Source organism: Thermobia domestica, chromosome 11 (assembly GCF_964235325.1).
Source record: "Thermobia domestica chromosome 11, izTheDome1.hap1.1, whole genome shotgun sequence".
NCBI lineage: Eukaryota > Metazoa > Arthropoda > Insecta > Zygentoma > Lepismatidae > Thermobia > Thermobia domestica.
In genome coordinates this window covers 230243662-230269180 of record NC_137464.1, presented here as the reverse complement: position 1 = coordinate 230269180, position 25519 = coordinate 230243662, and the positions used below count along the sequence as shown (strand labels likewise).

The following is a 25519-nucleotide window of genomic DNA, read 5'->3' as shown; positions in this document are numbered from 1 at the left end:
GTTGGTTTACTTCCTTTAACTCGTGACTCATAATCTAAATGATTTCATCTGTTGTCCACGATGTCATCAAGTGCTTTTTTGTCTTGAAACACTGGTTTCAATAAAGATATCCAATAAATAAAACAATAGTTTCTTCTATAATAGTAAAAGTTTATAATTCAATTTTCATTATTATTATAATTCAATCACTAAAATATATTTAATCTGTTTCAGTAAAATGTACACCTTGTGGAAACATATGTGGTTCTCTGTAAATCATAGTGTTAAAATATTCTCAATAGTTCTCCATTGGCAAGCAATTAGCGTACACCCCCTTTGGCATGGGTGATTCGGGTTCAATTCTCGGTGCGGGTCATATGGTTCGGGCCTACATTAAGCTGTAGGTTTATGTCTCAAATAGCCTTGGTGTTAAAAGAAGCGCTAAATTCACAATCATATACATCTTTAATGTGGAAACCCTAATTTAATTCCCTGCGGGAGCTCATATTGTATGTTAGTCACTAGGTCCGCGTCTCATATAGCATTGGTGGTAAACTCAAAACCAATTCAAACTTAATCGTTAGCCTACGTCTCAAAGTTTCCATTAACAGGTTTATGTCTTATATAGCCTCTTTGTTTAAACTCAAATAAGCACAGCTCAAGTCCAATCCACGGGGGCTCATTTATTTAAAAGTACTGTTCAATTTTCAAAATGGACAATTGCTCAAATATTTTATAGCGGGACGTATAATGTAATCGCTATGGAAAATACTTGCTAACGTTCTTGCCTTCAATGCAAGCGGTCCCGGGTTAAATTCATGGTGGGGCACTCGATCAAAATGTAAAACATTTTTATGTCCTAAATAAATTTTCTTGGGCCAGACAAATGTCTGTATAGTATCTATGCCCCTTCCCATAATAGTGTGCTTGCCATGGTCCATAAAGCCAAATTTAAATTTTAACTAGTAATATCATAAAACATGACAATACTAAATGCCATATACCTTCCACAATATTAGTATTGTACCTCAAATAATATTCATTAATACGTAATATATTTAAAATAAGTCCAGTGTCATATAATCTAGAAATAATTATAAGTTACACCTATCCGTGTGCATTTCTAGACGTAATACACAAAATCATATGGAAGTTTATAAATTTCAACTTAGCTGTCTCTAAATAAGAATGTATAATCTCTTCAATTTTTTAACAAAGGGGCATCAATCAATAATGCAAGTGTATTTCTGTAGTTCATAACATCAAATCATATATAGCCATTAAAATTAAATTTCGTTTATTCCAACTTATCAAATGACCACGTAGTTCAAGCTGTTACCGCTAGATGGATCTATGATAGTAAACCATTTTCAAACATAACAAATAGATAGCGTTACAGGTCTTTTTCATTACTGCCAAAGAAACAGTTGTATTCGTCAGCTAAATGGTAGCTAAACGGTAAGATGATGGATCAGTAATGCAAGGGTTGTGAGTTCAAAACGCGTCCATGGCAACAAAAAATTATTTTTATATAATTTAATGCTAAAATCGTTACCAATAATAATAATAATAATAATAATAATAATAATAATAATAATAATAATAATAATAATAATAAGTCAATGTAAATCAATACATAGTTCCAAATAGCATACGTGCGTTACGTATAGTCCTTAAAGCAAACCAAAGCGGGAGGAAAATACAATAATTGTCCGTTATTGTTGAAATAATAAATGGCAAGTATACAAAGTAAATGGGCGGAAAAATAAAAAAACTCGCACTATGGTCAACCAGTAATGGCGCCAGCAAAAAAAACTAACGTTCGGTGCAGCGTAAGTGCCATGCGGTAAATATACAAACCAAATAAGCGGAAACTTGCACCACGGTCAAACAATAATGGCGCTATCAAAGCTACCGTTCGGTGCAGCGCAAATGCCGGGCGGACGGTGGATATACAAAGCGGTCTCGCGACGGAAAACTCGCGACGGTAATGGCGCCAGCGCAAAGGTCACACATACGTGATAAATAAAAAACAATCAGTGCTTCTAAGCACTGTTAAAAAATAAATAAAACTTCCTATTGCTTAATAAAAAATAAACAGGACTTTCTGTTGACTGGTAAAAAATAAACACGGCTTGTAAAAAATAAACAGGGCTTTCTGTTCACTGATAAAAAATAAACACGGCTGGTAAAAAATAAACTGGGCCTTCTGAGGACTGATAAAAAATGAACAGGGCTTTCTGTGGGCTAATAAAAAATGAATTGGGGTTTTTGTAGAGTAATAAAAAATGAATTGTGTTTATTTAATGAAAAATCAGGTGAATTATGGGTAAAATTACGTCATTATCGGTCCACAAACAGGTAAAAAAGTACCTCTAAGCATATAAAACTATCGTAAGCCCGTATATACCTGTATACCTGTCCCAAGGATTAAAAAAGGCGAGGCGATAATGTGCTACAATCCTACTGAAGTGAGACGGTATGCGGTGGTATGGCATACCGTCTCTGGTTTGTCAGTAATGAGGACATACCATCTCTGGTTTTTCAGTGATTAAGACAATAGTTAAATAGCCGGTATGTTGAGTCAAAATCATAATAAAGCATACGACCTCTGCTTTTTTTCCACTTGTCCGTAAATTTCAGTTCTGCTACAGGTATAAGGTACTTTAGGTTACCGTCATCAAATACAGTATAGTACCTTCAGTCTAAAGACAGTCACTTGCTCACAAAGGGATGCCGCCCCCATGTGAGATTTCTTTTCATACTGTCCAGTTTGGTTTTTCTCTCCCTTGAAAAGTAACTGAAAGGCAATAAACTGGACTCAAGCTGTTGCCAAATCTTTGTCAATGATCCTTTTTCTTTGACACAATCTCCCCCCCACACACACACACACCTCCCGCATCAACATACTGTTAGAGACATGGATGGAAGAAAAAAGAATGAGAGAGAGAGAGAGAGAGAGGGAAAAAGGGACGAGGGATGAGGAAGAAACTACGTATTGCGACGTTTAGCTTTTTTCTTCTTCCTAAGGAACCACAAACTTTATGACGGCTTCTTTGTGCTAAATTCAGTCTCCCGACTGGCTATCGTTTGGGTGCGACTTCTATACAAAAATCGGTCAAAAACTAAAGCACAATCCATCGTAGCTCGGTGATGGTAAGCGGTGGCGAAGCATAATCTCACTAGTGAGGTAGATCCGAAAAACTAACACAAATAATATTTAATGTATCATAAAATGTTTAAAATTATAGTCAGAATTCTATTTTCCTTATTGAGTTAAACAAAACAAACAACCAAATCTATTTATTTTAAAGAACTTTTTAGCTGTATTTTTAACATTGTTTAGAGTTAAACTTATGTGCAGGCCTGTATTCAAGGGGGTCTAGGTGGGCCGGGCCCCCCTAAAATTTTTCACGGTAGGCTTGCCAATGAAATATAATATGGTTGGATCGGCCCCCCAACTTCAGCAGGACCCCTCCTACATTTTTTGGCTGGCTACCCTCTGCTTATGTGCATGTATACGTAGTAGCTTTTGTTGTTGCTGTTTAACAAAAAAGAATGACACCTGGGTCATGTTTGCTTAAAAATGGGACATTTAGGCATCCCGTTTGAGAATCAGAAAAAAAACGGGACAGCGATTAAAAATAAGGGACTGTCCCGGCTAAAACGGGACGTCTGGTCACCTTGGATATAGGCCTTTCCTTGGATCCACGCCTATATATATATAATTAAAAATGCTGAAAATTTGTGCTATGTTGTGTGAAATATTGAAGGGAAAATTCTTCCAGATACTCTGCAATACCACTAGATAAATAAGCAGTGTTGTCAACGCAAAATAAAGTTGTATTTTTTAAAATTGCTCTATGTAAGGTATTACCTATTTCTAATTTAGATATTAAATAAAACCACAATACCACATACATTATTCAGTGTAACAAAGGACAATACAGTATCACCAACATCAACATTTTGGAGATCTCTAATAACTCAAATGGCATAGACGGTGAAATGCGCATCATTTGTATCTTAGCGTCAAATACTATGATCGTGATATAGCCTATAATGTATTTCGAATGAATGAAGGAACAAAGTTACCAGAAATGGAAAATTTAACTTTTTCTAAAGACTTTACTTCGAAAACGCTCTGACATATCACGTCTCATCATGCAGATGCTTCCAAAAGACTTAAGTGATCATAATGTCATTTACAACAATTGTTACTTCAAACCGTTTCAGAGATAGCGAACACATGGATAGTGATTGTTATACTGCTTAAAATAACGTATTTGTGTTAAATTTTTATAATGATTGTTGCTTTAGTTTGCTTCTATAACATTACAACAATAGTTTTTGGTGGTTTTAATTACAAGTCGCAGTTCCATTATTTTAAGTAGTGTTGCCAACTGAAATAAATTGCTAAATAATATTCTAAATATAGTGCAATTAACGTAGCTAAACTGTAAAATATTTTAAAATTACTCGTAATTTATTTTATGGCGCAAGAATGTTTTCAAAAGAAGATTTTTTTCGTAGTCTTTATAATGTTAATGTTAATGTCAAAGTTTTGGTTCCAGCAATGCGTGTAAATGCAAATTGTAACTAAAATTAAATGTAACTGATAACTTTTCAGTAACCCTATTTGTTCCCCTAAGCCTTAATCCTGATATACACAAAACTATGGTTAATTAAAAGTTCTAATTACACCCTAGTTACATTTCACTTTAGTTTGACCACCGACCACCTCAAACTCGATCCATACCATCAGTTAGTAATACACATTGTGTTGATTTTTGGTTTGGTTTGTTTTAGTTTAATGTCCCACGATTATGCTAGGGTGTCTAAAGGAGACGTGGAGCTAATGATTATAATGGAATCCGAACCACTTCGGTCGTTTAACTGTACCCCCACCGGAAATCAAATTCGGGACCACGCGAACCGAAGTCAAGCGTGCTAGCCACTAGACCAAATGGAGGTCCTTACATTGTGTTGATTTAAATCATTGAGTCAGTGTTCTCAGATTCGAAGATCAAAAACTAGCGTATCTGTGCTCCAAAAGTAGCGGATTTGAACTATTTGTGGGCCAAATATATACAGTAGAAATGAATTATTTGGCAACTAATGACTGGTACTAATGAAATGATTTTTAACATGAACTAGAAAATGTGCTGGACATATTGCAAGAAATTATGATCGATGAATAAAAACAATTCTAGACAGGATACCACGAGATAAAAACAGCCTAGAAAACGTCCTTGTACAAGGAGGTTTGACGAAATCAAGGACAACTGGGGAGTAACCTGAAAAAGAATTGCTCAAGATAGATAGCTGTAGTGAGGATCTTCATCCAGCAGTGGGTTGATTATGATTGTGGTCATGATTTTATTATATCTGGACCTCAGTGATAAACTAAACCAAGTCATAATTTCCTAATTTTACAGGAGAAGCGAAAAACCGGTTCCTTAAGTAAGACCTATAGTACTGTTTTTCAAACTATACTAAGTAGTTACAAAGTAATAGGATGCTTTTAGACTTAACATTATTACACCACTAGAAAGAACATAGTATATTAAAAAAGTATTATTAACTCAATTTCGACCAAAAGGTGACTTAGCATAGTCTATCTCTACACACACACAGACACACAGACACACAGACACACACACACACACACACACACACACATATATATATATATATATATATATATATATATATATATATATATATATATATATATATATATATATATATTTATATATATATCAATTTTACTAGGTAAGGTAGGGTAAAAACGGATCCAAAATTTAACGAAATTCGTACAGCGAAAAAAATATTTTTGATTCTTCATATTGCAGCAAAACTACGAAAATTAATAGAAAAGAAAACTAGAAAGTTAAGAATCACTTGTTTTGCCGGGACAGAAAAAATAGATACATATAGGTCGAATTACCTATATACTTATATAATATCTATGTCCATGTTTCGCAAGTAATTTTCAATCAATATAAAATTTCAACATAATGAACGCACGATTAGTTTGCTCCACACCACATGCACCGCTGAGAGCTCAGGAATAAGCTTAATCTATGTTACGGCACTGGATATATGCTTATGTAATACATTACGACCTTATGAACTTGTATAAGAAACAGAATGTACTTAAAGTGAGACGCGAACTATACGAAAAATCGGACTTTGAATCTAACTTGTTTGGTGATCCAACCCGAGACCACAGATAGCAAACATGAGTGCTGTAGCTCCCACCACAAGGTTCAAGAAGTTCCTGTTTCAAAGTGTCAGTTAAACACTGATATGTGAAACGGTAATAAAGCATTTGGTCAATTTGAAACAAAATATAATGTAGTAATAATTTACTCTGTTAAGATAATGAACGTTATATTCTGTTTTTAAAATGACAGTCAAAGCAGAACGTATTGGATAATAACTGAGAAATTGTAAATTTCAATTTCGACGCTATTAAATACATTCGTACTCCTATGTGTTGCGTTATCCGTTAGAAGGTATTGAACAATTTTGATTCAAAGGAAGGAAATAAACTATTATATAGTACTGGAGTTAATTTAATAGAGTTTAATTGTATAGGCAGTACTGAGGCTATTTGAGACAAAGTCTATTGCTGAAAGTGAAATATGGGTTACTATTATTGCTTTATCCCAGGTATGTTATACTCACTGATGATTGAAGCTGGAACACACACATGGAAAACATTAGTGCTAGCAAATTAGCTAGGAAGAGGTACATCACACTATAATTCTAAGTCAAGAATGAAGGCAAAAAATAAGAAGCGGAAACGACAGACGGTACGATAATAATAATTTCACAATTTTAATTTCACACTATTTGTTTCGAGACTTTCGAGACGAGACCCGAGACGAGACCGAGACTTGGCCTTCGAGACCGAGACCGAGATCGAGACAAACAACTGTTGACCGAGACGAGACCGAGACGACGATTTTTGACTCGAGACGAGATCGAGACCGAGACCGCTACTTATCAACCGAGACGAGACCGAGACTGTATAAAGTCTCGTCTCGTCTCGTCTCGATACAATCCCTAAATGTTTCTACCTACAAAATTTCATGTCTGTAGAACAATCAAGCTACAGTGGATTGTGTCTTACTTTTTGACTGACTTTCGTAGTTTATAACTAAGTACTCTATGTGCTTTGGTTGCAAATGTTGAAGAAAACTAGTACGACTGTTGTCAAAATGCTGTGTGATCCTTTCACTACAGTGTGTTTTCACATTCTACTGAACACAACTGAATCGTTTTTTTTCCTAAAACAACAAATGTCAGAAAAGCCAAGTTTTAAGGAAAACTATACTATAATTTATCCAAAAACGTCTATTTATTTATAATGTACCAAGCACAGGCAACAGCTTGACAGGTGCAGATATCTCACAAAATGTATATCCATGCGTAGCAAATACAATAGTCTTGTTAACTTCGTGTCTGGAAAAATTTAACAAATATCGTTTTACAAAAAAATGATTCAACTATACTCGTCAAGTTTCATTCTCCGCCGTTTCATCTCGAATGCTTTGCAAGTTGGTGGATTCTCAGTTGGTATTCTACACAGAGTATTTTACTTTTATTTTTTCCTCTTTCTCTTTACCAGTCCACAATTTAATTCTCATGGCTTTTTTTCTTTTCTTTTTTTCTTTTTTTTTTTTTTTTTTGAGAATCGCATATAATTCAAGTGCATGCCCAGAAATTTTTATTGGAGGACCTAAAGTAGAAAATATTGTTCGCCGCGTGGAGTCCCGCAAGTACGAGCCTGGTGCAGACAAAACACAAGTATATTATTTAAAAAGAGTTATGAAGATTTGGAGGGGGTTCAGGACCCAGCAGATCCCCATGAGTGGGTGCTAGAAATGATTTAACCTGTCTAACAAGCTGGTGAGGCTCAGACGGAAGGGTTTCCAAGTGTTTCCAACCCACTATTTTGTTACCGAAAAAACGAAATATTGAAGTCTTAATTTTATTTTATAAGAAACCAAATATAAAGAAAATATACGATAGAAAACAGGGTAGGCCCGGCCTCAGAGCTTTATAGTACGCTTCGCTACTGGTTGTACATACTCAAATTTTCTCCTTAACGGCATCTTTACTTTTGAATATATAACAATTATAATTTTTTCATACATATTAAGCAACTTTACTGCATCCTTTGAGATGTTTTATTGTCTAGCTTCGAAGACTTTAATCATATCCTGGTGGAATTTATATGCAATCATCTGGAAGTATACTCTTTCAAATAAAAAAAAAGAAAAAAATATAAAAATTGGTTCACGTACGTCGAAGTTAACATGAACATATGCACAACATTTATAGAAAGTTCTCCTATTTTTCTAAGTTGGATAAAAATAATTTTGAAGCATAATTTATCATTTTTCCATCTCTCTGTTTACTAATTATTCATTTTGCTTTCCATGTTAGGTTTTACACAACACATTCCATGTACAAAAGGTTCCATCGAGGATTTGGTAGCACGTCAATTAATGATCTTCCAAAGGACATTTATTTTAAGTCGTATGCGTTCAACGTCACGTATGACTTGAAGTGCCTCGTTGATGGATTGGATGATAAGAAAGCAATGGATGCTCTTGCTGTAAAAGTGTTGTATAGTCTTTGGGATCGAGAACAAGGTTTGAAAATATATGATGTAAGTATGAGTACAATCAAAACAGGAAAATAATACTTCGTTTCTTAAAAATGGAATCCTCTTCAGAAACATCTAAAATTTAGTCCTCGTATTAAAAGAAAAATCAAACGAAAGATTTAATTTATGCCCGCAGACAAGAATACATACAGTCAAGCATCTTCCTATATGCGTTGTTCAAATCCGTTTTTGCACGGTGAAAGAACTAATTGCCGTTCGATTTTATCGCAAGAAGTTGGCGCTACCATCAGTTTTCCCAGGTGATGTCATGGACTGTCACAGTAATCAGCATACTTTATGAATATACGTTCAGTACGGAAGAATCAGATAGAAAGTTAAGGCTAGTTTTAGACGGAAGCATTTATCGTAGCATTTCTCGTAGCAGATGCGCTGCCAAAACTCTCGTGTAATATTCAAAAATATATGGTGCTTTTACACGGTAGCATTTTGATAAGCATATTGTCGTGACGTAACAAACAAATCACTGGAGAAGAGCGCAATCATGGCTCCGAAACTGAAAACAGAGTATCCAGTCGCTATTTCTTCTAAAGCCCTTTGTTGCATATGCTTATTATGATACAAAGGACCTTTAACTTTGTACAAACAAGGATGCTCATATTTTTCAATCAGCATAATAATAGCGCCCATACTCCAACTCATTTTCCTTCACTACAATTCAATTTCCCACACAAAACAGAGAGCATGGATATTTGGCACAAAATCTTTCGCTTCCTTTACACACACCACGGCGCTGCAATCGTACCGGAAATGCTGGGGAAAATGCTACGAAATAGAGCAGGTTCTATCGACAAGAAATGCCATAGGATATGCCATCATGGCATGGGAAATGCTTTAGCATTTGCTAATTTACATGGTACGATATCGATGGTACGATTTTCGCTACGAGAAATGCTTCCGTCTAAAACTAGCCTAACCCTACTCCATATCCGTCTGCTATTCAGGCACAATCACGTGGGAGGTCCACTGTGTCTGCATCTGTTTCCCCAAATTTGGTAACTCGACTGATATTTGTACAGTTTCTTAATTAAACTATACTTGTTTAGTAGATAAATTATTGATGTAGCCTAAAGATTTTGATCTCACACTTCATTTGTATTCTTTCTTTACTTATAAAAACAATATAGTTCTATCATTTTTTCTAAGAATATGGGTGGCAGTTCCCTAAGAATACCTTCTTTTAGGGTTTAGAATAACACCAGTTCAATACTACAGAGACGTAGTACCTTGTAATATTGAATAATCCTAAACTTCGGACCTTTCCCAAGAAACAATTGGGAGCACGCCTGCTGCTACTTATTTATTTCTGCTATTCTAGCCATTAGTAGCTTAAATAAAAACAACCATGTATTTATTTTATTTCAGTTTCTTGGTCCATTATATGGTTTGGACATTAATTTCCTTGCTTATTTTGCTCTCTGTGCACACCACGAGTTCGCGAATTCTTCACTATATGCCAGTCGACGTCGACGAGTAGATTCAAAATTTCCACGCAGCTGACGTCAGATACAAGTTAGTTCCTTCGTCAGAAGTAAGAGGCGCTACCGTATATTGGATACGTGAGATTTCAAGTTTTTCACCGAGTTTACTGTTTGTATGCAGGGGCGTCATTTCAGACTTCGCGTGGGGGGGCAAGAGTACCACCGACATAAAACTTTCACGTTTTGTACTAGTATATTAGTAGACAATCGATTAAAGTATATGTATTCCTCAAACTCTTGGGGGGGGGCAATTGCTCCTCTTGCCCTCCCTAAACGACGCCCCTGTTTGTATGTATTCTTTATCTAATGTTATGCTGTTTAGACTAAACGAAACTCGTAATTAAAGTGAATGATTATGAAAGAAATAGTGGAATGAGAATGTGAAAGAAAACGAGAGAACCTCGAAAAAATAAAAAAAAAACATGATTTTGCAAACTATACATGGTCTGAGATCAAACCAGGGACCCTTCGCACCAGAAGTGAACGCTCTATCATTCTCTACTCTTATTTTCTCATTCTCACACTTTTCATGATTATCAGACTAGACACTCCACTACACCACACCAGACACTGATTCATCGCCTCCACTTTTTGTTAAAATATATTTTATTCATTGATTAAATTAAACCCATGGGCATTAGTACAAACCCACAAAGGGCTATGGACTCGGAACCTCCTCTCCCTTTGTGGTTTTCCTGAATTTTATTGAGCTTTTTTTTTTTTTAAAAAAATTTACGTATCTTTTAATTACCTCATTATGCTGAATTAACACAACAAATTCTTTGTATCCACGGGGGCGCGGTGGCTCAGTGGTAGAGCGTTCACCTCTGGTGCTTGGGGTCCCGGGTTCGATTCCAGCTCCGCCAAGTGAACTTTGTGGTGGACAAACACCGTGCTCGTGGGTTTTCTCGGGGTTCTCCCGTTTCCTCCCACTTTCTTCATTCCACCATTTCACTCATCATCACCGTCTCCTTTAGCCTAACCGGCATAACCGTGGGACGTAAAACTCATTTCATTTTCTTTGTATCCACTAGGAATTGAATACACTACATCGCTCACTAACACGATAATATATGTAACTTCCATTCAGCGTCCCAAGAATAGGTTCTATCTCCTTCCTTATCTCTCTCTTCTTACTGGAAGTGGTTGATATCAGGGTGGGTTGATTTAAATCAAGATTTAATTCGCCTGATTTTTAAAAATAAAAATAGTTCATTTAACTCAAATTCTGAAATAAATTAATTTGAAGTGAAAATAAGTATAATCCCGTTTCGGTTCTGTTATTTCGATTATGGAAGATAATAATATAATACAATGAGACGCAAATGTATGTACAGCACAGTATAAAAACGAGTGTTTTATGCAGATGATGATTAAGGAAAATCCTGTTTCGAAAGGGTAACGGGGGAATTCTGCTTTCTTCTCTTCGTAACATAGGGTTTGTAAATCGTTAACTATTCCACGTAGGAAATCACAGGGCCGTACTGCAACCCAGGGTCCCACCGGGAGGTATTTTGTAGGGGGCCCATGCACCTGTATAGACTGTCTCCTCCCCCAACATGTATGTACTGCGTACTGGCAGTATACACATCTCAAAGCAAATATGTTGTACTTATTTCGCACCAGGCTCGTGGCCAGTCCAAAAATGTAAGAAGGGGGGGGGGGCGATCCAATCATATTAAAGTTTATCACCATATTATAATTCATCTGTAAGCCTATCGTGAAAATTTTAGGGGGGCAGTAAAAATGTAGGGGGTGGCCCCCTGTGGATACGGGCCTCTTTCGCACAAGCCAAAACCATGGACCCAGAAAGGACTTATTTCACTCTGAACCACACAGTCCTTAGGAAAACCCAGTACGGCACGAATGAATGAATTCTATTTATTTCCTTTAAGTATTATTGGCGGAACGGAAAGAAAACTGACTTAAATTTGCATCTGCACAGGGCCCCTTGTGATGCCCTTAACACGCGTTTTAAAATACATCGTTTAAAAAGCTACTTACCTGCAACATAGTGATTGCTTCTGTGATTTTCCTCTAAATATATAAATATTTTCCTCTTTTTTAGGAAAAGAAAAAAAAAATGAAAGAGTTTTCATTTTTTGCTCCAGAACACCGTGACGAAGAGGGACCCCAAAATTTTTAATATTACTGAAAATATTTTCACCATAAAAGTTTAAAAATATAACATAAATCTCTCCTATATAATTAATGGGCTCTTTTGAATATGTTGAGAGAGAGCCCATCGTAAGTTTCTGATGGGCCTAATTGTATTTTTCCGTTTTATGGGTCCCAATTGTATTAATCTAGCCCTGTATATTTTCTATAAGGAAAACGATGATGATGTAAAATTTAAATTATTATTTAGTTTCAAATTTATGGCAACACTTGAGATTTCAATTTAGCTGAATACTTCAATATTAGCAAAACTATAAAGCGGGGTGGAAAATCAGAAAACTTTCGAGCGTTAAATACGAAAAATATAAAAAAATGTTTTCGCACCATCATGAGTTAGCAATGCTGGTCTAGGATTAGCTGACTGTATTGATGGTACTCGACTTGTTATCGTCCTCCGTTCCGTTACTCCCGTATGCGAGGTGTGAAGGACGTGTGCTTTTTGTACAGTCCGCAGCAAAAAAAAAAAAAAAAAAAAAAAACCTGCAACATGAGCATGTAAGTTTATTGTGAAACTACACCTAACAGAGCAGGGAATCAACATAACGCCTAAGTGGCACGAATCACGCCAGCAGAAACCTCGCTGTCCTCCCTGCACACATATTTTGGAGCAAAAGACTTCGTCGTTTCACAATAAACTTACGTGCTCATGTTGCAGGTTTTTTGCTGCGGACTGTACATGTAGGTCTACCGCTACTTACGATGCAAGACGGAGGGTCCACTAAAAATTTCACCATCCAGGGCCCACCGGGAAATTTCCCGGTTTCCCGCCTGGCTAGTATGCCCGTGAGAAATCACCATTTACATTTAAAACTATAATTCTTTTGTGTGTGCGTCTGTTTGTTTGTTCCCAGATAATAGGAGCATATTTAGGAGGGAAAATAATGAAATCTTTAAGTTTTACGTCCCAAGCTTATGCCGGCTAGGCTAAACGAGACTCTGATGATGAAATAATGGATGAAATGGTGGAATGAAGAAAGTGGGAGGAAACGGGAGAACTCCGAGAAAACCCACGCACACGGTGTTTTCTCCACCACAAAGTTCGCTTGGCGCAAGCTGGGATTGAACCAGGGACCCCAAGCACCAGAGCGTATTTAAGGGAGTCCAATTCCTTCTCGAAACTTTTTTTTTTAAATTGTACATTTTATAACTTTAATCGAAATTTACGTATTTTGTATGTATTCCGTGCCACAAGCCAGTTCTAGACCACCCGATTTTTTAAAAATATGTCTCTGCCAAATGGCAATAACTTTTGTGAAGAAAGTGCCATATTGATAAACGTTGCTGTGCCTTTTCCTTAATGCTTCATGCCACAAGCCAGTTCTAAACCACCCGATTTTTTAAAAATATGTCTCTGCCAAATGTCAATAACTTTTGTGAAGAAACTGCCATATTGATAAACGTTGCTGTGCTTTTTCCTTAATGCTTCATGCCACAAGCCAGTTCTAGACCACCCGATTTTTTAAAAATATGTCTCTGCCAAATATCAATAACTTTTGTGAAGATAGTGCCATATTGATAAACGTTGCTGTGCTTTTTCCTTAATGCTTCATGCCACAAGCCAGTTCTAGACCACCCTATTTTTTAAAAATATGTCTGCCAAATATCAATAACTTTTATGAAGAAAGTGCCATATTGATAAACGTTGCTGTGGTCTTTCCTTAATGCTTCATGGCACAAGCCAATTTTAGACCACCCGATTTTTTAAAAATATGTCTGCCAAATATCAATAACTTTTGTGAAAAAAAGTGCCATATTGATAAACTTTGTTGTGCTTTTTCCTTAATGTTTCAGAAACATTGTCTGGAATTGAAATAAGTTAACGACTGGGGATTAATTCAAAATTCAACCCAATACTTTCACATATGGCACAATTAACATTTAATACTAATTCCTAATGTTTTTCTTCAGTTCACGACTTTTATTATACGAGGAGAAAGATGTGATTTAAATTTTAAAAAATCGACTTAAATCAATAAAATGTAAAAAGAAAAAAACTCGTGATTTTTTCCAGCCTGGTTGAAATCCCCTGCAAGTTCAGGTTTCAACGTTGATCCTCATATGGTGCAAAATTGCTAATAAATAGCAAGATAAGGTTTATTGACAACAATTTAGTGTCCCGAAAGTAGGTTCGATCTTGGCTCCAATTCCTCTATTACAACTGGCAGTGACGGAAACGTACTACTTCCGATTTTAATATACATAAATTTTTCATACCTGAATTCATCATGGTCCATGCGCTATATGGTGAAATACTGCAAATGATGCAGCTGAAGCAGGATTCGGGAAAGGGATCCCCGGATTAAACGAAAAGTTATATATACGCCACTTAACGTCCGCCGAGAGCCATGGAATCAAACGAAAAATCTCCCTCAAATACATAAAAGTAGTGGAAACTTTAAATGCAGCTGTAAAATTCTTTCTGTACGCCACTTAAAACAAACTATCCAGATAGTCAGGGGAAAAGGTTAACAAGGTTATATGAGACTTGGACCTACTGATTAACATGAAATCCAAGCTACACGAGTTCCCGCCGAGAGTTAAACTCCGGTCTGCCACTCCAAAGGCGCATACGCTAACCGCTTAACCATGGAGGAGCTCTCAATACTGCATAGAGAATTAACTTAAAGTATACAACTTTCCTCAACTTTGGACTCCCCCCCCCCCAACAAAAATTCCTGGGTGCACGTCTGTATGCAGCTATTTGTAAATGTAGTGTGTGTGAATCTTCAGATATTCACGTCCTCTTTGGAGCACAACACTCTGATGCGTAGACTATCACAGTCAAATAAGAACTCCAACAGACCGATTTTTGGGTTGTAATGTTACAGAGTCAAGGAGAATGAGAAGATAGTTTTGCTAGTGGCATAAAATTTCCCATATGACGGGATATTTTGAACTATGACGGTAATTCTTCCTTCAAATAGATTCAAAATTGGAAATTCTAACATCCTAACTTTGTATGATTTCGAGAACTGTTGCGGCTAACATTTAATGATCAAGGGAAATATACAGTGGCTCAATAAAGAAGTCGGACATATACATACTTACACATTCCATGACGAATAATCATTCCAAGAGTATCCTACAGAGAACAAAAAATATATTTTAATTACTCGACATTATCTACTTGTGAAAAATAAAAACATCAATGGCAAAACTCAATTTCATGACTATAAAAAATACAAAAAGTGAAAACATAGCGTAAATCCATGTCAAAAAAGAACTCGGACACTTAATTTGTAGCAAAATTTTGGAATGTTATTAGATATTTTTAATATTTTGTAGTCAATCCTTTATTTTTCACGATCGCTTTTAATCTTTCTGTCATGAATTTTACAAGTTTTTTGCAGAAGGAAGGATCACCTTTTGCCCATTCAGTCTGAAGTTCTGATTCCAAATCTTCCTTTGTTCTGATAGTATGATATTTTAACTGGTTTTCCAAATAAGCCCATAAGTGCTTAATAACATTAATATCAGGAGATGGCCGAGGTGTTTCCAGCACATACGGACAATTATACAGGAGCCACAAACGCACATTGAGTGCTTTGTGCTTGGGATCGTTATCCTAGTAGTACTGGAAGTTCTCTATTATTCCCAATGTTTCAGCACTTTGTATCAAATTTTGTTTCAGAATGTTTAAATACTTTATTTGGTCCATAATACCATCGATTACATAAAGTTTACCTGGACCAGCAGAGGACATACAGCCCCAAACCATTACCGAGCCACCTCTATGTTTCACAGTGGATCGTAGATTATTCGCTCTGAGTTCCCCATTAAGCTTTCGCCAGATATAACATTAATCATCTGAGCGGAACAAATTAAATTTACTTTCGTCTGCGAATAACACAGTGCTCAGAAACGAAAAATCTTTATTTTTATAAGCTTTTGCAAAACTAAATCTCTTTTGTCTATTGCACTTGCTCACGAATGGTTTTCTACGGGCTATTCTTCCATGTAAATTGCTTCTTCTTGAAACCAATCTTATCGTTTCGGGATGCAAACTTTTATTAAGACGTTCTGATACTTTTTGGCTAGTTTAGGACACTTGTTTTGGAGTTTTTATTAACCTATAGTACAATCCATCTCTCGTCTGGCTTTGAAAACACTCTAGATCTACCACTGTTTGGTGTGTTTTCCACTGATTTTGTTGATTTAAAACGCCTAATAATATGATGAACTGTGGAGAGTGACCTATCTACTATTTTCGCAGTATCACGAACTGATTTTTCCTCTTTATAATGTTTTTGAAAAAGTTATCTTACTGCTAAAGATGTTTGCCCACGTTGACTTCCCATTTTAACTTTTAAACACACAATTTCATCCACGTAAAATTAGTAGGGCATCAACTCGCCTCTTTTGGACATCTAAAACTGTCAAGTAGACAAACTCTTGGAAATTCCCCTATTAAGCCCAAAAGAAAGAGAGTGTTGCTACCTGTCCGAGTTCTTTTTTGACATAGATTTTAGCTGTATTTTCATTTTTTGTATTTTTTGTAGACAGGAAATTGAGTTTTGTCATTGATGTTTCTATTTTCCATAAGTAAATAATATAGAGTACTTAAAATATATTTTTTGTTCTTTGAAGCGTACTCCTCGAATGTCTATTCTCTCCTGAATGTGTGAATATGTATATGTCCGACTTCTTTATTGAGCCACTGTATGTTTTAGTTGGTGGAAAAGTTTCTATCTAATCGGAAAATTTCATGAAAGGGAAAGGGAAACTTAATGTTGAGAAATTGACTGTAATGTGAAAAAGAATCCTTGATGTTGTAAACTCCTTCGATGGAGGATTAAGCAGTATTAGATGTTTTCTAATTGTTGCAAAAGCAACATGAGATGTAAACCCTAAGCAAAATTGTAATAGCTGCTTTTGACATATTTTAGAAATAGTCGATTTTCCTAATCAATTACTAACTACTCTTTTCAGACGAACTTACTTCAACAGTAATCTGCTATAAGACCACTGGCGCAAATCCCGGGGAGGGGATAAGGGTGACATGTCCCCTCCATTCTTGGAACTGGAGGAGACTATCCCCCCAATAATCCGATTTGAAATGTGTTTTTTTTTGGGGGGGGCGGGGAATGTGATGATTTGTGTCCAATTGCCACAAAGGAAAGTGAGATGAAATTGATGTCCCCCCCAGAATAAGCCTCAAATCTGCCCGCCTCCCAATGTTGAAGACAATTCTGCTCTCTGATCCTCCACAGGATTGTTTTTCAACTTCACAAATATTTTGAGTATTGCTTAACGAAAAAAAAAAAAATGGAAACGGTCTTACTTCCCCCCCCCCCTTCAGTGTTGAAGACAGATTTGCGCCGCTGTATAAGACCACTATTTCAGTCTTCTTTCTTTTGCAGGATTTTACGGAAACGTTTATAAACTTCATAAAAATGGAATTTGGACGACATATTGTTACTCCTGCTGTGGTATCTGCTTACCATGATATGTTTACAAAGTTCAAAGATAAAATGGAAAGCTACGTGGAGGATCTAGAAATAATGGATCATATGACACCTGGACGCACAAGTATCCCTATTGGAAGTCATCCAAATGTTCCAGAAATAAAAAGCAATCTAGAGAATACTGCAGGTATTGTTCTTAGTGGTGTCACTGTACCACGATGGGTGCCTCTTCTGGAAGAAGAAAATTTATCTTCCGGAAAACGCAAATCATCTGCAGAATCATATGTGGACTAACCATTATATGAAGAATTCTATTGATATTGAAGAAGCCCAAATGACAACAAATATTCTAATTAATAGTTCTTCTATTATTACTATATGCAACCTAATATTTCTATTAATTAAGAAGCAACATTGAAGAAAATAATTCAAATATTAAATATCAATATTTATTCATTTTAAAACTATTTTTTAACTTTGCCTTTAATTGAAGTGGATTTATAAGACTTATACGACAATCCGATTATTAAATTATATAAGTTGCTTTCTTTTCTCTTCTTTTTTCTTATTCCCTGCTAACTTTTCAAAGCAAATTCATTATTATAATTTTGAAATGAAAGAAATGTGTAGCATATGCTCGGGATGTAAAACATGTAAAACTGGACATCCTCGTGATGTACTAGTCTGCGTTAAATAAATTTTTGGAGAAAGTGCGAGAGGAGTAATTACTACTTCTACAATATTATTAGCCTTTAACCAGTGACGTAACTAAGGGGGAGCAAACGGGGCTTGAGCCTCGGGCGCTGGACTGGGAAGCCCAAAACTGGGCAAATATTTATTTTTACTATAAGGCAAGGAAAGATGCTTTAGCAAACTAAAGATTATTAAAAAAATACCTCAGAAAATTAACAGGACAACACCGACTCACCAACCTTAGAATCATATCCATAGAGCATACCATATTTTGAGGACACTGTAAAAACCTTTGCAGCCAAAAAAAGCCAGCAAAATTAAATTTTAGTTCAACCTTTTTTGTGTTTGTTTTCATTTACAGGGTGTCTACTAAAATTCCAAATGAAATTTCGTTACTTTTTCGTGACCTTTTCTTTACCAAATCATAAAATTTCCCAACATTTTCAAGAGCGAATTTGGGTACGAATTAGGCCGAATTTTCATCCATGCGATAGAAACGTACTTTGCTTGCGATTTGGTAGCATCTAAAGGCGACTATAGACATTGTTGTTTGTGAATTTTGACGATTTATAGAACATAATTTTCCAATCTGTACTTACATTTGTACAATTTTAAAAAATCGTAACTCAAAAGCTAAATTTCGTGACTTTTTCGTGACTTTCGTGACCGATAGACACCCTGATTTAACTTTCATCGATTTTAAGAGACTTACAAAATGTCCGAGTATTTGACTCTAATTAAATATTCTACTCTAAAGCAACTGCCTGTTGATTCATTCTACACATATGCACATACCGATATAATTCCATAAACATTGTGATTTGCAGTTATTATGATAAGACTATAAGAATATGTCAAGCATGCTACTCTCAGATTATTTGGCAATCAAATACTAATTAGTTTGGTGTTTTAGCTTGTACTAAATATTATATTATGTACTACTATTTTGAAATCAAGCTTTTCTACTGAAGAAAAACTGGAATAGGAGAATTACTGTGTGATGCCAATATCAGGTGTAGTCGGGGAGTGTTTTGATTTGGTTGGTCATGAGGTGAGGCGCTAAGACAAGTTGTTACCCCGAGCGGCAACTAGCCTAGTTGTGTCGCTGCCTTTCGGACAACTATGAACCTGACATGAGTCGTACACGGGTGTTGCAGGTAGGGTTGCCAGACGTCCGGCTTTTGGACAAAAATTGATGTCCGGCTTTGTACTCAAGCCGGACGCGCTTTTGTCCTCCTTTTCGAGTTTGGAGATTATTTAATGAAAAAGGTCACTAATTAATAAAACAGGGATAATTCACGAGATGAATCAATGAAACAGGTTTTCAAGATGCTTAAAATATTGCCAGAATGGAAATAGAATAAATAAGTTGTTAGTACCATGACTTTATTAAATACCATGACTTAAAGTATTATAAGTATTGTGCCTGCTAATCAGTCATCATTTTGTAGTTATACTTTTTGTATTAGTTTACTTTCATAGTGTTATTTTCTATATTATTTTTTCTCTTTGTTTAAAATGTGTTGTTTGATATAATCTGGAAGCAAGCTTAGGTTTCGGTAAACTCATTTTTTTAGTGATTTGTTTTAAAGTCACAGTGTCCTCCTTTTTGATTTTACAAATCTGGCAACCCTAGTTGCAGGTCATTCATCACATAGAGGGTACTACAAAATTCCGTTACCCCTGAAAATAATTAACATAAACCACTAAACGTGCGTAAATAACTACACGTAAAGAACTGAATGACATGAACAACAATGCTTTCGGGAAATTTTATTGAGATAGTAAACATTAAATATCCAAAGAATCAGTCTATCGACCGTCATTCTCATGACAAAGGATAATACGCCGCCAGGTTCTGTGCGACATTTTGCGGGGCATTGCACGTGTACTTTGAGTAAAAGCTTGTTTCACAGCTTCTATCAGTTCGGCAGTGGTTTCGTAACGGTTTTGTGCAACGATGCCTTTTATGTACTCCCATACTGCATTATCACAGGTGATGAAGTCTGGGCCTCGTGGTGGCCAGGCAAGTGATGCGGGCAGATCCGGACTACCATGACCAATCCAACGCCCAGAAAAAACTTCCGTAAGATATTCGTATAAGGCGAGGTCATAATGGGCAGGTGCTCTATCATACTGAAACCAACACGTGTCTTTGATTCCTTTCATTAGCATTTATCAAATGGTAACGGGACTTTGTGGCCACCCTGTAGAATTACCCATCCACCCCAGTTTGTGAGATTCACCCCATCAGAATTTTTTAAGATCAGAAATTAATATGTGTAACACTGGTCAATCATCTCATAATATAATAATACCCTAACTCACAGAATGGATTTTCTTAAAGAAATCCTGAAAATAGCTCTTTTTAAAAATTGACTTGTAAGCTTCCTATCATTAAAAGTATCATCATAATGTATTTAACGATTCTAGGTTGTTAAACCATCAGGTACAACTTGTTACAGTCAGTGTTGGGTAAGTTACTTGTAAAAATGTAACGCGTTACAAGTTACTTTACTTTCACTTAAAATGTAACGCGTTACTAACGCGTTACTTGCCTCAAAAAAGTAACTGTTACTTTACTTCGAAAGTAACGCGTTACTAACGCGTTACTTTTAGGTCCGAAACTTTGAATATGTGAAAAAATTTTATTATTTCAGTTTTCCGTACTACTATTACTACCGTTATTATTATTATTATTATTATTATTATTATTATTATTATTATTATTATTATTATTATTATTATTATTATTATTGCACGTTCTGAATCGATTTAAGTAAATGCAAGGACAAATTTTTACTTGACAGCTATATGAATATTTTAATGTAATGTAACATTGACTAAAATGCCATACTGCGTTACTCTCAGGAATGGACACGAGTGAATTCGAGCACGTTTTCTTTGAAACTCGATTCGACTAGAAACAGACATCTTTGAGCTCGACTCGAGAACTCGGCTTGAAAAATTTCCTCCAACTCGACTCGAATTCGAGTTGAGTCGAGCCAAATCTGGTGTATAGTTTCGAATACTCTCTTCAAGTATCTTACATAGACAATATAATTATTATGAATGGTACTACTACTACAACTTCTTCTTCTTCTTCTTCTTCTTCTTATTATTATTATTATTATTATTATTATTATTATTATTATTATTATTATTATTATTATTATTATTATTATTATTATTATTATTATAACAACACTGTGTCTAAACATGAAAGATAGGCGGTTTATATCTGGATACTAAAAACGTAGTTGATTGCCAACCTCGGTAGTCGTGAAGTCTAGGAGTCAAGGACATTGTTCATGAGCTTCTGAATTTCGGTTGAGGGTCTAGGTTTAGTATTTGGGTTCGAGCCAAACATTGTTAAAAGTTATAGGGCACTGGCCAAATATTTTCAAAACTGCTCGGCCCGGGTTTAGAATTGTCAACGACTCGAGCAGATCAGCTCACAGCTCATTCACTATCGACCCAAACCGAAAAGTGAGCCGAGCCAACAGCTCACCCAACCGAGTTGGCTAGAGCCCTTCGCTCAGTTGAGTCGAACCGAGCAGATGGCTTATCCCAACCAAGCTAGCTCGAGCCGATGGTTCACCCCCAGCGAGCCGACTCGAGTCATCGGCTAAGTTAAGCCAAGCCGAGGTAAGCTTGTTATAAAAAATCTCTTGTAGTCTCGCTATCGAGACGAGACGAGATGCGAGCAACACTAAAAGTATTCCATATTTCTGCTTAGCTTACATTACTCGTGGCTTTCGCTTTCCAGTGTAATCAGGTCATGCTTTCAAAACGAGTTAAAACGAGAGAGCCATTTATCAAACTCGACTCGACTCGAAACTCGACGCCAAAAACAGTGAATCGTCTCGGAACTCGATTTGGATTCGAGTCGAGTTTTAGCTTGACTCGTGCCCATCCTTATGCGTTAGAAAAAATAGTTGCTTATTAATTTACTAAACTAATTATACAATAATAACAATGTTGCTATGTAAAATTAAAAATACAGAATATAGAGAAACATTACACTACAACTGACAAATTGAGAACACATGAACTGGGGGTGAATCAAAACTTGTCAGTAACTCTAAAATCGATACATGCTTTTTAAAGCTAGTTGTTCCAAACTCTATAATCAACGGGAGTTTAGGATACGCAAACTGATCTATAGAACCCTAATTTTTACATACTTTCAACATTACATAAATAAAGTAGACCTGCTCATCAGAACACAGTTTATTCATATTAACCCCTTACTGAATGTCGTTAATTATGGCACCCTAGTTGTTGATAAATATTTCCCGCCGGGGAACCACTTTACTTTTAGATTCTGTTCACCATTATCTTCAGCTTTTAAGAAAAATATTCTTTCAGATGTTCGAACGAGCGATAAAATATTTTCGTTCTCCATCTTTATAAAAACAACACCAATCAGAGTAAAATAGACTACCAGTACCATTGCACTCGTAGTTCACTCACTGAATATATTGATTTGGAGCTGTCAAAATCTAAGGCAAAATCTTTCAGGTGCTTTCAATCAGTACACGTAATTTCCCTGAGGCTGTCCTCAACTTCCAAAAACAGCAAGTGGCACTATATTTTGTTATATAAACAAACAAATCAAATTGTATCTATGAATGTATTTGCAAGCCTACCAACGTAAAGTTCGTAAGGCGAAACGGGATAATGCACATCGAGATTTCGCGTTCCGCCTTACATTAAGATGAAAAGTGATAACAGGTTTTACATGCAAATTTCATTGCTAGAGGTAATAAAGCGAAACGGGGAAAGGCGAACAGTGCAGGAATCGTCGGTCGCTAACATCGTTTATGCTCTATTGTTTCATTCTGAAAAATTCACTTACAGGAAGTAAACATTTGTTTTCGAAAGAAAATACATATATTGTAGTTACTCATCCGAGATGTAACGCGAAAAAAGTAACGCAAACTAGGTACGTTACTTAAAAATTTGTAACGCGTTACCGTTACAGTTACTTTGAAAAAATGTAACGCGTTACTAGGAAACGTTACTTAAAAAGTAACGCGTTACAAGTAATGCGTTACTTGCGTTACGTTACTTCCCAAGACTGGTTACAGTATCAGGTGTTTTCTTTTTAAAATCTTAATAATTGATCATCTAGTAGCAATGTTAAATCTATTTTGAAAACAGCATATTTATCACGCGATGTCTGGTGCCCGAACTAAACGACCTCCTTGGACAATACTCTCACCACGTTTTTAAAAGTCAAGATTTTTACCACCAAGCTGAGTGATAACAGGACCCCTCAGTAGGCGTTATATTTTCACTCACCACAGAACCATGAAATGACAGGAGGCTTCTATAGAGTTTATTGTTACAATTCTTCTGGCAGATAAGAACATTCGACATTGATTGAACATACGTAGCAATGGATTCGACAAGAGGAAGCAAAAACTGCTTTTTTAAAATTATTTTTTGAAATATTGTTATGAGTTGTTTAAACTACTAGAAACTTCATGATGTTGAAATTTAAGCGTTACCGCTGGTAACACCTAGTGGCGGATCTAGAAGGTAAAAACTGGGGGGCAGCCAAACCCCAGACTATGATAGGTATATTATGAGTTTACTATAAACTTCCAAAAAAAAAAAATAAAAATAAATAAATAATAACTTAAATTATTTTTTACTCAAAAAACTGAGGGCCTAGACCCCCCGGCTAGATTCGCCACTGGTAACACCGGTTACATAAGCAGTCCCTGTGGAAGACACTTTGTTCGAAGATCAAGCGGTATATCATTCCGAACTGAACAAAATTATAAGTGTGAGTGCAAATCTTCATGTGTAGTTTCCGAGAGAATCGAGAAAAACAGTTTGGATTAGTAGTTGTTTGTCTTTTCCTAGTGGTGACCAAGGACGCCGATTTCTCAGTAACTTTGGGGAGTTGGACATTCAAATACAGGAGGCATGTATGAGGATTTTAAGACAAATTGAATTCAAATTATGCCAAATATTTTATATTCATAAATATAATGTGGGGGGCCCATATGAGTTTGGGGGACCCCGTGGCCTCCCCAGGATCGGCGCCCTTGCTGGTGACACATACTCCTAACAGTGACGCACTTACTACATGCAATCCGTATCTGAACTTTTTTTTTTCTAGTTTGCGCCAAATTCTGTAGAGCAGCGGAAGATACAGCAAGGGTATTGTAGAATGATTTTTGGGTTCAGGTTATTTTAAATAATCACAACTTAAAACATTTCTCATATGAATGTAACTTCTATCTTTGCAATACATTTACCGTACTGTAAACCAGGTGCGGCTACTGTCTTTTTTTACAACCTAAAAGATAGTAAAGAGTGTTTGAGACAGAAAAGAATTACGTTTGCTTTTCAGCGAAGGTAATGCGTATTCATACGTCTTGGAAGAATTCCTACGTAATATACTTTCTGGATCATTCAAGAACCTTCTCGCACCTAGTCTGACCTGCAAAGTTCTCATATTTAAGTCAAAATTAAATTCTGTGGGACTAATGAAGCAACGAGTGAAACGTAGAAATAGTTATCTCCACGGAATCTAAGTAGGGAAAAGTGTCTTAATTCTGACATATTTTCGACTAATGTTATAAAGATTGCTCACAGAGCAAAACATAAAAAAAAAAAAAACAGTACCCGGCATTCACAAAATACACACATTTTGACTTCAGTAAATTTACCATTCAAACCACACCTCCCTTTAAACCAGGGGTGGACTGGCCATAATCAAGTACCGGCCCAATGGCCGCTGCACCCTCCACACATCAGTGCCTTTGCACCCTCCTCGGGAGGGACTAAGACCCGTCTTAGCTTCGGGAAGGCGCACAGTTTCCTCTCTGAACAAAATTTAAAAGAAAAAGCTACATAATTATTTTATAAATTCGCTAGCCTTTGGCCAGCTAGGACTTCACCCCAGACCTCGGTATTTGCTCGGCCTGCGGCCTCGCTCTTTCTGTTTTTGGCTTAGGGAATGTCATTATAATGATCTTAGGGACCCTGAAATTTATAGATTTGACTCTAATATCGGTCATTTCGGATGATTTTTGTATATCAACCCTCCCACCCCCACTGCT

At 36.2% G+C, this 25519-nt stretch overlaps 1 protein-coding gene across 2 annotated transcripts in view; it reads left to right on the top strand.

Annotated features, from left to right (window-relative positions):
• The window catches only part of LOC145664801 (uncharacterized), a 42505-nt gene extending 24104 nt beyond the window's left edge, over positions 1-18401 (top strand). Inside the window, exons 2-3 of one of the 2 annotated variants that reach the window (XM_081731762.1) lie at positions 8440-8665; positions 17700-18401. In XM_081731762.1, coding sequence (XP_081587888.1) covers positions 8459-8665; positions 17700-18038 — 546 coding nt within the window. In that variant the 5' untranslated portion in view covers positions 8440-8458 and the 3' untranslated portion in view covers positions 18039-18401. The remainder of the gene's footprint in view (positions 1-8439; positions 8666-17699) is intronic. The other variant, XM_081731761.1, reaches the window with a different exon arrangement.
• The last annotated feature ends 7118 nt before the right edge of the window (positions 18402-25519 follow it).